The following is a 14,785-nucleotide window of genomic DNA, read 5'->3' as shown; positions in this document are numbered from 1 at the left end:
TCATCCCTCCCTCCCTTCCTCCCTCCCTTTCCTCACCCCTCCCTCTCCGGCAGCGCCGACGCCTCCCTGCCCAAAGAGGGGAGAAGCAGACCGACCCAGTAGCCCCACCACCGTTCATAAATACTAATTTTCAAAGCGAAAGGGGAATAAAACATACCGGCAACAGAACCGCTCTCAGCACTGTTCCCTTCTGCGTGGCGCTCCTCCCGTAGTTGGGCTTCCTCTCCTTTTCTTTTCCTTTTTTTCCTTCCTTTCTTTTTCTTTATTTCTTTTTTTTTCCTTTATTTTTCTTTTTTTTTTTTCCATCTCCTTCCATCACCAAAAGCGAGGCGGGAGAACGGCCAGGTCTGATGCTTTGTCTCTTTTGTGCTGGCTGCTGGAGATGAGCCTAGGCTTGACCTGACCATGATTCCAAGGACTGGCACTTCTTTTTTACCCCCAGTTTGTAGAGATCCAGACCTCCTCTTCCTGACTGTCAAGAAAATTAAGTTACTGCCGAATTCAGGAATCTAGGCAGCACCAGCTTACTTTTTCCCTGCATCTCTCTCTGGCATAATTTCTGGGATATTTTCCAAATCATCACAGAAAGCAGGAGGAATGAACCGGCAGCTAGTGAAAATTTTGACAACCTTGTTTGCATTTTTCTTAGAGACAAATCACTTCAGGTAGGTGATACGACTCTATGTGGTGATATTTGTCAAAACCTTGTGGAAATCATAACTATAAAGGTACTACGTCACATTAACCTAGTTTGTTTGCTATATCTGAGTGTTTCATGTTCATTCTGTGCAGGCTACCCCTCTTCACATTTGGAGACTCGTTGCTTGGTAACAAACACACAAAAAAAATATAAATCTCAAGTTTGGGTGGTCTATTTTCCATTTCTCTGATGCAAAGACATGCCTTTTCATTGAGTACCGATATACCTAAAGACGTTTTCTCCAGCTTTTCTTCCGAGATGCAAATTCTTTGCTCCCACCGGAGGTTGTTTAGGAAGTTGCTTTGGTTCCCTCCTCTTCAGGCTTTGCAAATGACTGAGACAGTTTTGTCAGGGATGTAGTTATTTGAAATTAGAGAACCAGCCTTCTGATTGTGTGAAAACCCTGGATCAGACCAGTATTATGCTCACTTAAAGTATCAGTACATGTGATTGTTGTTTCTAAATTACTGTTTTCTCAATGTTTCATGGGCTTTTGCTTCAGCTGTTGACTTTTTGCAGTGCAAAGCAAACAGGTCGGTCTCATTAACCAAAACACCATTTTTATCTGTGATTCATTGTCATACTACACGCTGCTGTGTATCTGCATGTAGACGTACAAAGTATTTTTATGTGAGGAATGAGGTGTATATACAGCGACAGAGTGAAATCGTGTTTGCATTCATGTGTCTGGGATCACAACGCAACTCGTAACTAGTGGGCTTTGAATGAAAACAGAATGAATGAAATGTCCCAAATTCATTTTCCAGTTTTTCTTATCTTAAATGAATGTTTTTGGTCTTTAAGTTGGGAATACAATCTATTGTGTATTTAAAAATTAAGATATTTTGTAATGGTGCCATGTCATTGACAAAAGCAAAAAGCAACCGCCCCCTGTAAATGGAACCTGAAAAAACGCGGGGAATTACAGAGGACTTACTATCACCTTGCCTTTTAACAGTGCTGATGCTTTTATAAAGGGATGAAGGATTTGACATTTGCTTCTCATTTCAGATGCTCACGTGTATATCTGGTTTGCTTATACTTGTGTATAGATGCTCAAAAAACCCCTCAAGGAACACTCCTGAAACTGAGTGGTTGCCTTTGGGCAAATATTTAAGCAGAAAGTGGTGAAGAAGACACAGTCACAGAATTACTCTTGATATATCTCAGAGTTTATACTGAAACACAGATACAATAAAACTGGTTATTTAGGAATAAAGATAATGCTGTTTATGATGATATCTGTGGCTCTGCCAACTCGATATGACCATTTCATTGTAGTTTCTTTCTCCCTAGGGAAAAACGTAGGGAAACTCCTAAATTATCTTTCTCTGCAATATGTAGTGTGCTTGCAATATGTAATATGCTACGTACGCACCGTGTTGCAGGCATGATGTGGTACCAGAAGTTTGCTCTTAAATCCTGAAAACAGATGTGTTCCAAGAGCTTGCGTATAAATACCAGATGGTGATAATACCAATAAATTTTATTACTCACTGTTCATCAGTAAAGAAAACCTTAAGATCAGATGTGACTGACTCTGGAGCACTTTTTGCAATGCTGGGGAAGGACCCAGACATTTCCTAGCATGATTTAAATCTTTTTTGAGTAGCATCTGTAAAGAACACTGTTTTTGCATCTGTACCCTTTCCAACATTAACAGAACCAGTTTTTTCAGTATTGCTTGATGAGGGTTGCCAGCTATTGTTTGGAAGTTTAAGACCACCTTAAACCAATGTTAACATACAGTTTTTACAGCATACATGTAATGAAAGCAGTAATCTGAAATAGGATATCAAAGTCCCTTGTAAGATTGCTTTATACATTAAGATGAAGAGTAAATTGAATATTCTAAAGTCTTTAAGCTGTAATTAATTTCTGCTTAAAGATGAGAGGGTTTTTTTTTCCCTGAATAGCAAATTGTGTCCATGCATGCTACCTTAAGTGCAATTTTATTTCTAGAATAAAGTTTTCAGATGAAAAATTGACTATATTGTTCTATAAAAACATACATTGCTACATTCACTGAATTGAGAAAATTTTATTTAGTGCTATAGTTTATCCATGACTTGAATATGATACAAGCTAAATATTAGCTAATGGTGGCTAATAATTTATTTAGGACGACTTTCTGTAAAGAACATGATTCAAGATCTGGAAAATCCCCCTCACAGACCCTGTCTCCTTCAGATTTTTTGGACAAATTGATGGGAAGGACATCGGGCTATGATGCTAGAATCAGACCAAATTTTAAAGGTAAGTTTTTAAAAGTCTGATTAAATATTTGACTAGATTTTTTTATATATAACTTATAGATTTGAGGGTTTTACCTCTGAGTTCTAATTCCTTTTTTCAATAACTTCAATTTTCCAGTGTGATAGTGTAATGGAGATCAGTTGATCCATGGGGAGGACTAGGAAAGCAGTATAGGTAATAAGGGTCCAGAGCTTGAAAACAAAACTCTCTTTTCACATAATGATGTTTAGCTCTCAGAGATTGCTTCTGAAGACCTTATTAATTCCATGTAGTAAACAGGATTCCAGGTTCTACGCTAGAAGCAATTGTAATTACTTGTACCTGAAATTTTAACTCATGAAGACATCATCTTTAACACTTCCATGCTGAACTGTTGTTTTCTTTATAGCTGTGTTTGAATAAAAGGTCTAAGCTTTTGTTCAACTTGGAGAAAGTCAAACCTTCATCCCCAAAGTAGGGAGAAAGTGCTCTAAATACATACACAGAAGATTTTATCCAGTGAGTGTTGACTGAATTATAAGAATCAATTTCTCAGGATCCCTATAAAATTAAATAAAAAGCATATTCCATTTGTGCCTTCCATGACTTCCCCCTTTTCTTCCAAAATTTGAACTGAGTTGAGGAGAATCATCACCATTACTCCAATACAAAGGTGGCTGTGGACTGGAGGCCTTTTTTTTTGCAGTCGTAACTATTCACAGCATGTTTTCCTTGCAGTTATCCTGCAAATCCCCATGGAAGTGAGCACTGTATGTCTTGTGGCTTCAAATTATGAGAGTTCGGAGAGAGTTAGAGCTTCCAGAGAGCCCTGTAATTCCACCAAAAGTGTCTTCCTGTGCTAATTTAAAGCTCAAAATGGGGGGTTATTTTGAAAACTGGAAAAAAAAAATATCCTTCCTTAATAAATCTAAGGCTAATGTACATTTGCACTCATATTTGTTGGCTCTGGTGACCAAAACACGTTTTCTGTATCAAGCCTTGTTAGAGGTACTATGAAAGTTGGTAATGACTAGAAAAAACAATCATTTCTTAGGCGGTGAATGAACTCCTAAGAAAGAAGAAGCTGACATATCAATGAGGAAAGCATTTAATTAAATTTAGATTAAAGATCAGTTTCTTCTCTCCACTCCACATGCACAAATTACTAAATCTGGAACAAGGTTTTTTTGACTACTTCCTATAGCTGAGTGAGCAGGAACCCAGTACAGCCTTCAGATCCGAAGGTTTGAAAGCTGAAAAGTTAAAAAAAATCTCTAGTCAGGGAAATCTCAAATTTTAATTTCAAACTAGTTCTCAAAGTGGTTTTTTTGTTCCTGGAGTCCACGTTAGCTTGCAGTAAGTAATATTGCATTAGGATCTCACATTCATTTTGCACATAGGTGTCACTGAAGTTTTAGAGAATGCAAATGAAGGCAGAAATTGCCTAAACCGAGCAAGGTAGTGATCCTTAAGAACTTACTTGTATGGGCTGGACGCTAAAAGATGATTTCTGGTTTGTCTTCTGTAGCTCAGACACAACCAGGAAGAGTAGCGCTCAGTTTATGTAAGACCACATAAAGGCAGATCTTTATTCCTCCCCATTACATGTCTAAAATCATTTTATGAAGAGGCAGGAGGAGATTCTTGCCTTTTCTCCCGTGATGTTTGAGTGGGTAGAACAGTTGCGGTGTGCACGGTGTTGGATGGCACACGTCGAGCTGTTTCACAGACACCGCTCTCTTCAAAGTCCTGTGGTTTGTTCATGTTCCCAAAGTGAAGCTGCTGCCTGATGAAACCCATGAGCCCTTAATGGTGAAGAATCTGTCATTTCTTGGGCTTGATTTTTCTGTTAAGTCATTAAATGAGAGCAGGACAGTACTTTGCAGCAATTTGAACTGATAAAAGATCTTCAGCATGTTTTTTTTATTATTTCACATCTCTGAGCTCTCCCAGAGCTATCAGCCTTCTGGTGAGGGGTCTGAAATGTTTCCTTGCTCTTCCCTATGTTCTCTTGAAGGGTGTTATGTATCTCAGAATTCAGAACTAGAAAGTTAAGTTGCGCAGTTTGGAACTTCACATCACCAGTCAAAACCTTGCCATTTGATAAACATTTTTATTAGTCTATAGGACTGTGGTGGTTTAACCCTGGCTGGGCGCCGGTTGCTGAGACCAGTTCTAGTCCTATCACCACGGCACTCGTCCTTCATTAGTTTGGCTTTATAGCAAAGTATACAAAACTGGTGATACACAATGCAGTTTCTCACCAAACCACACGCCCACAATCAAGTTGTCCAAGTCTTGATAGCTCTTTTTAAAAAATTGAGAATACTGCTCTGTGTTGCATATTATTTTCCTTTTAAAGAGTAAGAAGTACAGCTGCAAAAGGTAAAATAATTTTTTTCTTCTATGGAGTAAAGTATTATAAAGGTATTTTTTATACCGAGTCCTTATTGTGACAGTAATACAAATTGTTTCAGTTTCTGGCATTCATTAACCTGTTTGAGATCTTTTGGGAGATACAGGTTTTTGTACAATACTAATATTCTAAATTATGTAAATGGATGGATGGATGGATAGATGGATGGATGGAACATTGAATGACTACCTAATTTATAACACTTTTTGTATTCTAAGGCAAGAACCTTTAAGCATAAAAAAAAGTCTGCAGGAACAATGAACTAGGCTAGGGATCCACTGTCTGGCTTTGCACATAGTCTGGGGTTAATATTTGTTTCCTGTGCTTCACAAAAGATCGAGATAGCTGTGCCACTACTCATACATTTGTATAGGTTTTTCTGCTTTAGACCAGTTACATTGCTTGATTTGAGTCCACTGTAAGCATTTGAAATTGTCAGAAAAATCTGATTTTATGGAAATGCAACTGAGCAGAACCCAAATATCTTAGATCACTGTGTGGTAGTTTAACCTTGGCTGGATGCCAGGTGCCCACCAAGCTGCACTATCGCTTCCCTCAGCAAGATTGAGGGAGGAAGGGAAAAAAACCATTGTGGATAAAGTCACTTTATTAAAGCAAAAGCAAAGATCACATGTGGAAGCAAAGGAAAACAATAGGATAATTCTCTACTTCCTATCAGCAGGTGATGTCTTCCACTTCCCAGGAAGCAGACCTTCAGTACACGTAGCAATTACACCAGAAGAAAAATGTAATTAATGTGAAATTCCCCCTCTTTCCTCCTCCTTTCCCTTAGGTTTTATTGCTAAACAGATATCATATGGTATAGAATATCCCTTTGGCCAGTTTGGGCCAGCTGTCCTGGCTGTGGCCCCTTCCAAGACCTTGCCCACCCCCAGGCTACCGGTGAGGGGGGGGGATGTTGGGCAGACAGCCGTGTTGTCTGCCAGCGCTGCTCAGCAGCTTCCACAGCACTGGTGTGTTACCAACACCCTGCTGGCTACCGATACGCAGCTCAGGGCTGTGAGGGCTGCTGTGGAGAAAAGTAACTCTGTCCCAGACAGACCCAATACACACTGATTATAGTCATAAATACTCTTTTATGACTAGTCTGAATTACTGCAAAACAGCAGCTATTTGATTAATTTGGAGGAATAAAGGCTACGCATTCTAAAGAGAGAGGAAAATGCTACCTACTGGAACAAGGTGTTTTATCCAGATAAAGCATTTCATCCTTAGCTCCTGATTTTCCCTAACTTGCTCTTGTGAATTTGATAATTCAGGAAGGCAGTGTTAGAGCAACAGGTGAAAATATATGTGTTTAGACATCAATAACAGTTTTTTTGTTGTTTGGTTTGTTTTTGTGGTGGTTTGTTTGTTGATTTTTTTTTATATAGAAGTACCGTATACTGAGAGATCTTTCTGACTTACACAATCATGTGAAAGCAGAAGAGCAGATTTCTGGTTCTTCTTGACACATCAAGTGATCAGATACAAAATGACCAGGCCCTGACAGGGACTGTTCCCCTGATGAACAGCCAGAGAGAAGTGCCCGTAACAGATCTCAAAACTGCCTTTCTTTAATCGCTGTCTGTCAGATACTTGATACGTACTTTTTCATCTTAATCTTATCTTTTATTGAATAGGAATTGGCTAATAATTTGTGTAAGGACACAGAGGGGAATACTTCTAAATTTAAGTATGAAGCCTGAAATCTAATACTAATTGAAGCCCCTGAGAGTTTTCTGTTGACAGCAAACATGCACTTGTGGTCCTATGACTTGATGTTTCTTCTTCAATTAGAACATCAGTTGAGCACAGTTTCCATAAAGTAATAAAAGGCGAAACCTGCATGACGTACTTTCTACCTAATTAATATTAATGTCAGATTTCTAATGGCAAAAACCAACAGCAAAATGTCAGTCTGATGTCTTGTAATTTCTCCACTGCTCACTTTGCTTTCCTCAATAAACCCAGAAATAGCAGCGTAGGGCACCTGTGCTACAATGTTAGCCAAGAATGTGCTTTCTCTATGGTAGAAACCAGGGATGGTGAGGCGGTCTGTTAGATTAGGGCATGTTCAGCTCCCTCAAGAGCACTGTGTGCAATGCCATGATACAAGGGATCAATCTACACTTTAATCACAACATGAGACGTGGGGCTAATGGAAGGTCAGCTTGAATTTAAATTTTCATAGCAGGGGCTGACCTTCAGAGGTTACTAAATTATTTCCATGTCTTAACACCTTCATCCTCTAAACCCACTTAAATTCTAAACATAAACTAGAAATTTTCAGATAGGGAAAACTATTTTATCTGTAGGCACTACTTTGTTCTTTATGCCAAAACTTTTAAGTACTAGACTGTCTGTCATGCACAAGTGGAGAGAAGGGGAGTTTGTCACCAAAAGCTCCAGAATTGTGTTGTGTTTGGTATGGAAAATATTTGCAATGAAGATGATAGTGATTTTTCTTTTGTAATGAAGCACATTATTCCTCATTCAATCATTAATTTCTTAAATGATATTCTGATTTTTATGGAATTACACAGAGGTGTGCAGTGAGAGCATCCATTAATGTTACCCTCATCACTGGATGGTGAAATGCAGTATGAATTAAGCTGCTCAGAAACTGCTGTTTCTGAAATCAGAGAACTCTTGTTAGAGGGATGCAGTTTGGTGGTACGGTGACTATAGTTGTAAAAGATTAGTCTGTGATTACAGTGGTGTAATGTCATTTTCATGCCGAGTCAGTGGGTTTATATCTGAATAATAAACACATGGACTAAGTAATTTACTGAAAATTAGCTTGACAACTGTTACAGGAAATGGCTTATGCACTTTAATACTTTAACTCCTTGGCAGCAAGGGTCATTTTTTCCCATATGTTCAAGCCCATTGCATTCTTATTTGGCCCCTGAGTTGACCAGTAATGAAATGCTTAAAAAAGCATGAATGAAAACCACTGAATGACATTTAAGGGTGAAATTAATAGCGTCGGTCTTAAAAAATGAAAGCAGTTTCTATGTACATGCTCAGAAGAGGAACTCTCCGCAGAAGTCAACCTTGAACTAGACATGACACTTTACAATACATATGTGTTGGAAAAACAACCTGTAGATACATATAAAAGTTGAAAAGCATACCTTAGGTAGGCTGTGGGACTGCAGTCATTGTTCTCCAGTGGCTAGCAACCTTCCTGAAACCAGATGTCAGTAGCTAACAATTACTGGCCATGAAGTGAGTATCCTACACAGGGCTGTTTTCCACACAGTTCCAAGACTCAAAGGGCCGTGTATAAAAGAGACTAAAATCCTGTTCAGGCACAAAAGCAGGTAGTAAGGAACAGCATGCTATCTGTGCATTCAGGTTGTAGGGCATGGGCTGAAGGTTCATTGTAGGATGTGGGAGGCTACCTGGCCAGTTTTTGGATGTGTCCAGGCCATTTCTCTCCCTAAATATAGGTTGCTAGAGATGTGTGAGCATACATTGTTAGGGAGATGTGCTTCTGGTTTATTTTCTCCTTAAAACACATCTACAACTTCATGCTGTTTTCAGATGAATCTGTGTACACACATCTCACGGCACAGTTAGATGCCACGCAAGGCTCCTTAGAGTGTATTGGCTTTGTTTGGCTTTGTTTTACTTCAATTCTTCAATTTTTCTTTCTACAAAAATGTAGCTAAGGAAATGATGTTCAGCCCCTGCCCTAGGTATGCATGTTTATCATGTAGAAACCTTAATTGTGTTCCTTTTAAAAATGCTGGTAGAGTAAGCTATGAAACTTGCCCTACTTCCCCTCTTCCTTTATTTTCAGATTCTTTCCCAGAACATGTATAAGCTGCGGGAGTTACATGGCTAGCTAGGTTATGTTTAGGCTTCTAGAGAAATGGGGCCAGACAACAAACTCAAGAAGACACCCTGATTATCTATGCCACTTAACTGTTTGCTCATCCCCTGGATATCTTTCTGAGTTTTCTACCATCAGCTTCCTCCAAAATGAGTCAGAAAGGCTGTGAGCATGCAGCAGTGTAAGCACAAGCCAACCAGTGCTGCATGCATGGCATCCAAGCTGAGGATCTGTCCCTCTTCTTTTATATTTAGAAGGTTAGCCACAGTGATCCATGTCATATTGGTGTGTTGCCTTTATTCAGAATCAGTGATTTAATTAAGAGATATCAATGGATTTGGCTGTCATAATGGAATATTGGTCTGTTGCTGCATAAACTGCTAGGGGAATATATGAAAAATAAATGCCAAAGCAAAGCCAAAGATCTTTGATATTACAGCAGGAGAGACTATTGTTCTGATTGTGTTCTAATTTAATTGTATAGTTTTCATCAAATCCAGAATCATGTTTAGATTTAAATTTTCTATACAGTTAAGTCAATGCCTTAGGGTCACTCATTAAGTGTCTTGTCATGTTTTGGCTGTCTTAGAAAACACACAATTATAATGTAGAATATATAAAAACATGTACACTTAATTTACTATGAATATACACATTTATAAACTGCAAATCTATTACATGTGGTGATATAGTAACCAGGAAAATGTATACATAAAGCAGAGATGTGCAGTTTTATTAGACAGACTCGTTATCTTTTTTTCCCCCTCTGGAAATATGAATACAAATCTCTGATTAAGTCATCAGAAAAATGTATGTTTGATGGTTCAGCTTCCAAATAAGCATTTCACAATCTTTTTGTAAAAATGAGTGATTTTAACAGCCTATAGAGAACAGCCCCCCAGAACTGTTGCAGAGCTGTACAAGCTCTGATACAGCTCTAAGATGAAGGCTACACAATGTCTGACGTTAAAAGTGATCTACCAGTGTCATAATCACCAAGCCCATGGTTAAAATTAAAAATGCACAGAAACATTAAGGCTTTGCTTCTGGGAAGCATGCAAGATCTGAGCAGTGTGGTTCATGAGAGAGAAGTGCCATTCACTGAGCATTCAGTCACTTACAAGGGATAAATTAGAGCAGCCTAGTTGCTTATCAGAACTGTGCCAGCTACCAGCAATCCTCAAGTACTGCAAGGGCATGAAGACACATTGATTCCTCCTTATGCCTCAGCTACATGTCAGCAGCTGGGGAAGTGTAAGCATAAAGGCTCCATGAGCCAATACAAGAAGCAAGCTTTTTAAAACAAGAATTAGATGGAATATAACTCCACAAAAACCTAAACAAGCCCTCCTGGAAATCCCACACCTGCCTACTGTGTAAAGCTGGCAGTGCATTGCTATTTTATTTTAAATGTTTTCAGGTTCAGTTCAGCTCCTGAATGTGCCCAGAATTGCCTCAGGCTGCCTTGCTTAGCACCCACCTTACTCCTAAACCTAATGCAGGCCGTCTCATGGGGCATTTGCTCCATCTCCCTCTGGGGACCAGGTGCCTCAGAGCCTCCCTCATATTCCACAGCAAAGCCATTCATCTTGGGGTGGATCTGTGATTCCTTTAAAAGAAAGAAACACAAACAAAATAAAACAAACAAAAAGAAACAAAACCACAAACACAAAATAGTGTCTGTGGGTGCCCCACCTTCCTCTAAAATGCAGTCTCCAGTTGGTCCAGTTTGCCCTCAGCTTAAAGGGTTTAATATCTGATCCAAAGGACTATAAGTGATTCTGAGTGACCCGTTTTGCAGCAAAGAATTCAAACTTCACCACGCTAGGGAGAAAATACAAGAGGAAGATGGCTTTTTCAACCTTGCAATGTAGCTGCTTGTCTGAGTGGGGAAAGCCTTTACTTAGACCATTTTGAAGTGATGCACAGAAGTGACTGTTGTAGCCATGAGACCTTAGGAGCAGTTGATGTAACTATTAAAGAAAGCATTGCAAGCACAAGGTTTGAGGGGCAGCACTTGTCAGTCTTCCTGATAATTGCCCTGACCACTAAGATACAAATGCGAATGAGTACACTTTCTTTCTCCAAATGTTGTATCTCAAGTGTTTTGCTTCACAATTTTCTGGGTTCAGAAGCTCTCCACAGCTATTAAATATTTTTTAAAGTGACCACAGCTGTACCTTAGGATGAATCCCATCTCCTCTGAGTAGGAGACTGTGATAGATATCCCATCCCATTTTCCAAGGATCCCATAGCCTTGTAGCCTATCAGGTGCAAGTTTGCATCCCTTCAACATAAGGTAGGAGGAGAAGATCCTTGAAAGGACTTTTTCTGCCTGAAATCTCTCAACATTTTGTTATTGGTTAAAAAACTGTGTTTTAGAAGGAAAGACTGAATTTCTTGACTGATTTTTCAAAACAAGGTTTTATGTGTTGACTTGGTAGAGAATGGTCTGAGCTGTGGATGCTGAATAAGGTACTCCAACCTTGCTGAGAAGGAGGGTTTTAGGAAGACCCCAAAGAACTCATTGTGAATTATTTGCTCTCTGAAAATGGTACCCCACAGTGCCAAAGCATTGTGCTCTGCTCATGGACTGTATAAAGCCCTTAGGGCTCCTCCTCAAGGGCCTGGGTGTTATGCACCAAAGCATTGGACGCTGCAACTCCTTCTACCTGCCATGGAGCTGAGATTTTTTTTTGGCTATAGCAAACAGTGGGATGTCCAGGGAAGCACAGTAGCAGTATGATGCTCTTCTGCAAAAGCTAACAACCCGTACCTGTGTGTTTCTGTGTCTCCAAGGCCCAGGACTGCATGTTAGCAACTGGGCATATCTGTGACTAGCTGAATTGTGGTCACTTTCACTTGAAGAATAGTAACTGATCCTCAGTTGATACACATCACATGAACAAACTCATTTTTCTTCCACCCTGGGAATATAACTATAGTTTATCTCCTTTGTATTTGTACTTGGGGAAATATAGCTAAGAAGCAGCTAAAATGCTTTCCTTAAACCAGGACAGTTAGTCAGGAAAAACCTGGGATTAAAATTTATCAGATCAATACTCATTATGTCAGGCTGCCTCTAATGACTACATTCCCAATGTGTGCTGTCTTTATGTCTTCGTTTTAGGTTATAAAACTCTCTTATCAGGATTACTCTTCTTGTGCTGTTTAATATGTCTAATAAAGAATTAGTCCTAAGTAATAAACAAAAAAATGCTGCTATACATTCTCATGTTGCTGTTTAAAGCAGTTGTTGAAAAGATGAATGGGTCCAAACCAGGAGCATATGTAAAAACCTTTTTGCCAGATGTGAGTGTAGCCTGTTGCCTGTGTGTAAGCACATGCCATGCATACTGCTGCCTCATGCCAAACTAATATGTGACCACTCCACGTAAGAGTTTCAGGGTCCAGCATTTTTCCTTTCCAGACAGTAATATCCCATCAGACGGAGCAGTCTAAGGTGTTAAAAGCCTTTGGTCTCTCTGGTTATAGGAGCCATCCTATAAGCATCTGAATTTTTCAGCCTTTTGGCTCTATACTCCTGAGAATAATTTTGCAGATTTTTGGCTTCATGTCCCTGAGATTTTCGGTTTTGTCACACTTCTGAGGCATGTTTAATGTGAGGTAAATCATACACAGTCTCATAAAACCAGATTTTAACTCTATTTGTTTTAAATAAAATAAATGAACTTTGACATATCAAAGTTAAAAATTATCAGGGACAGATTCAATTCAGGCCAATAAGCTCCTCAGTGTGGATACAATCTCATTCAGATGACTTGGTAGAAGACTCTAATCAGCATGACTATTGGTGGTAGAAATCAGAAAAAGACCTGATGCCTTGACCCTGCAACACGCTTTATGTTAGCAGAGCTCTGAGCCTATGTAAAAGCTGTGTCATGCTCCTCAGAGCAATACAGTGAGAATCTTGCATGAAAGAATTGGTTTGCTATTGATAAAAGCCTAACCCAGCTAGTTTATAAGGTGTTTATTTTCTAGGCTGGATTCTCTTTCCTTGTCCCATTCTTCCAGCCATATATAGGAAGAACTGATGGCTGAAAAAATTGCTGGTGAAAGACATCCAAGGAGTGCCTTAAGGGTGTCTTGCAGGTAAAAGACAGATCATTTCTGGTATTCAGCATGTGGGAGACCACATAGGAGATTCCCAAAGGGAGAGGGGATGTGTGAAAGGGAGGAATGAGAGGTTGAGCTAAACATGCCACAGATCAGCTGATGGGAGCATTGACACTGAGAGACAGGAGGGAGGAATTAATTTCATAATAATATTCTGGGAAGATTGTATGGAAATGAGTTGTACTATAAGAAGGTAAAAAATGGGAGAGGTTTGCAAGTAAAAGGAAGATTTTATTTTATTAATGCTAGATGTGGTGAGTATATGGGTCACTGTGTCTCTGGCCAGTGGCAGACTGCCATCTATACCAGCTCTCAACCATTTCTGTTGTCATTTTCCCCTATGCTCGAGCCATCCCATTTGTCTAAATCCCATTGTTCACCTGTGTCCCATGTATCATTTGGTGTACAATTCCCTAGCAGCCATAAATCAATGTCTGCTCTGTAATGTTAGCCACCCAAAACGCTCTTTTTCTTCAAGTCCTGCATATGCCTTCTGACAGTAAAGCAAGGAACATTATGGAGACATTAAAGGAAAAGCTGTCAGAATTGTGAAATAAAGCGAATGCCTGAGCTCAGAGGAGCAAAAAAAGAAAGGAATTAAAATCGATTCTGAGACCCCTCTGTGGACACAGAGAGAGGTATTGACCAAGCCCTATATTTGAGACTGTACCTATTGACACATATAACTGAGCTTCCATTAATTTCTGCAGCACAAGATCAGAATCACAGAGAAAGAACAAAGTAAGAAATATTTGGAGAGAAAAGAACAAAGTACAATTTTTTTAAAAAAAAACAAATGTTTTGAGGTGAGTATGCTGAGCAGAATGAAGCAGTTTGTTCTGACTGAAAATAGAAGCCTAGACTGGTTGACAACGTTTCAAGATTATTATTATTATTATTTGTAGATCTTCCTTCCTGCCTTCTCAGTGAACATTTTTTATCTTGTGGTTCCATGCAGTCTCTTAGATGAGTTGGCTAATGCTGATTTTGTAAAACATTATTAAAAATAAGATTACCCAGGAAGAGTTTGATTGACCCTATGCTGGCGTGCAGATTTCATGACTAGAGATGTAATACCATCTTTTTTATAATCACATTCAGGAGTGTCCCAGGCCTCTGCACACATTATGCAGTTCACATGCCAATCAACAGTGAAGAGCTCTGTCTTCATTAATGCAAAACAACTGAGCAGTTTCTCAGAATCAGGTGTGAGGAGCATCTCTGGTACCCACTCCCAGTGGGGCCAAGAGCCTCTGCCTTTCCATTTGCTCACATCAAGGAGCACTGTTTTGTGATAAGGAAATATGTAGGTGCCTGGATCTTTTCATGTCATAAGAAAAGCAAACAATCTAATTTCCCCAAATACTACCCATTGCTCTATTGCATTGGAGGAAGGAACACTTCAGAAAGAGATGCCTTGCATGCCTGTCATGACTTAGAATGGAAAGATTTG

General features: G+C 39.3%; 1 protein-coding gene across 2 annotated transcripts in view; it reads left to right on the top strand.

The window, feature by feature from the left end:
* Positions 1–597: 597 nt before the first annotated feature.
* The window catches only part of GLRA2 (glycine receptor alpha 2), a gene marked incomplete at both ends in the record, with an annotated part of 128,422 nt that continues 114,234 nt past the window's right edge, over positions 598–14,785 (top strand). For both annotated transcript variants that reach the window (XM_084270246.1, XM_084270247.1), the window contains 2 exons: positions 598–665; positions 2,823–2,956. In XM_084270246.1, coding sequence (XP_084126372.1) covers positions 598–665; positions 2,823–2,956 — 202 coding nt within the window. The remainder of the gene's footprint in view (positions 666–2,822; positions 2,957–14,785) is intronic.

The sequence above is a fragment of the Gallinula chloropus genome (genome assembly GCF_964237585.1).
Source record: "Gallinula chloropus genome assembly, chromosome: 1".
Classification (NCBI taxonomy): Eukaryota; Metazoa; Chordata; class Aves; order Gruiformes; family Rallidae; genus Gallinula; species Gallinula chloropus.
This window is presented reverse-complemented; position numbering and strand designations above follow the sequence as displayed.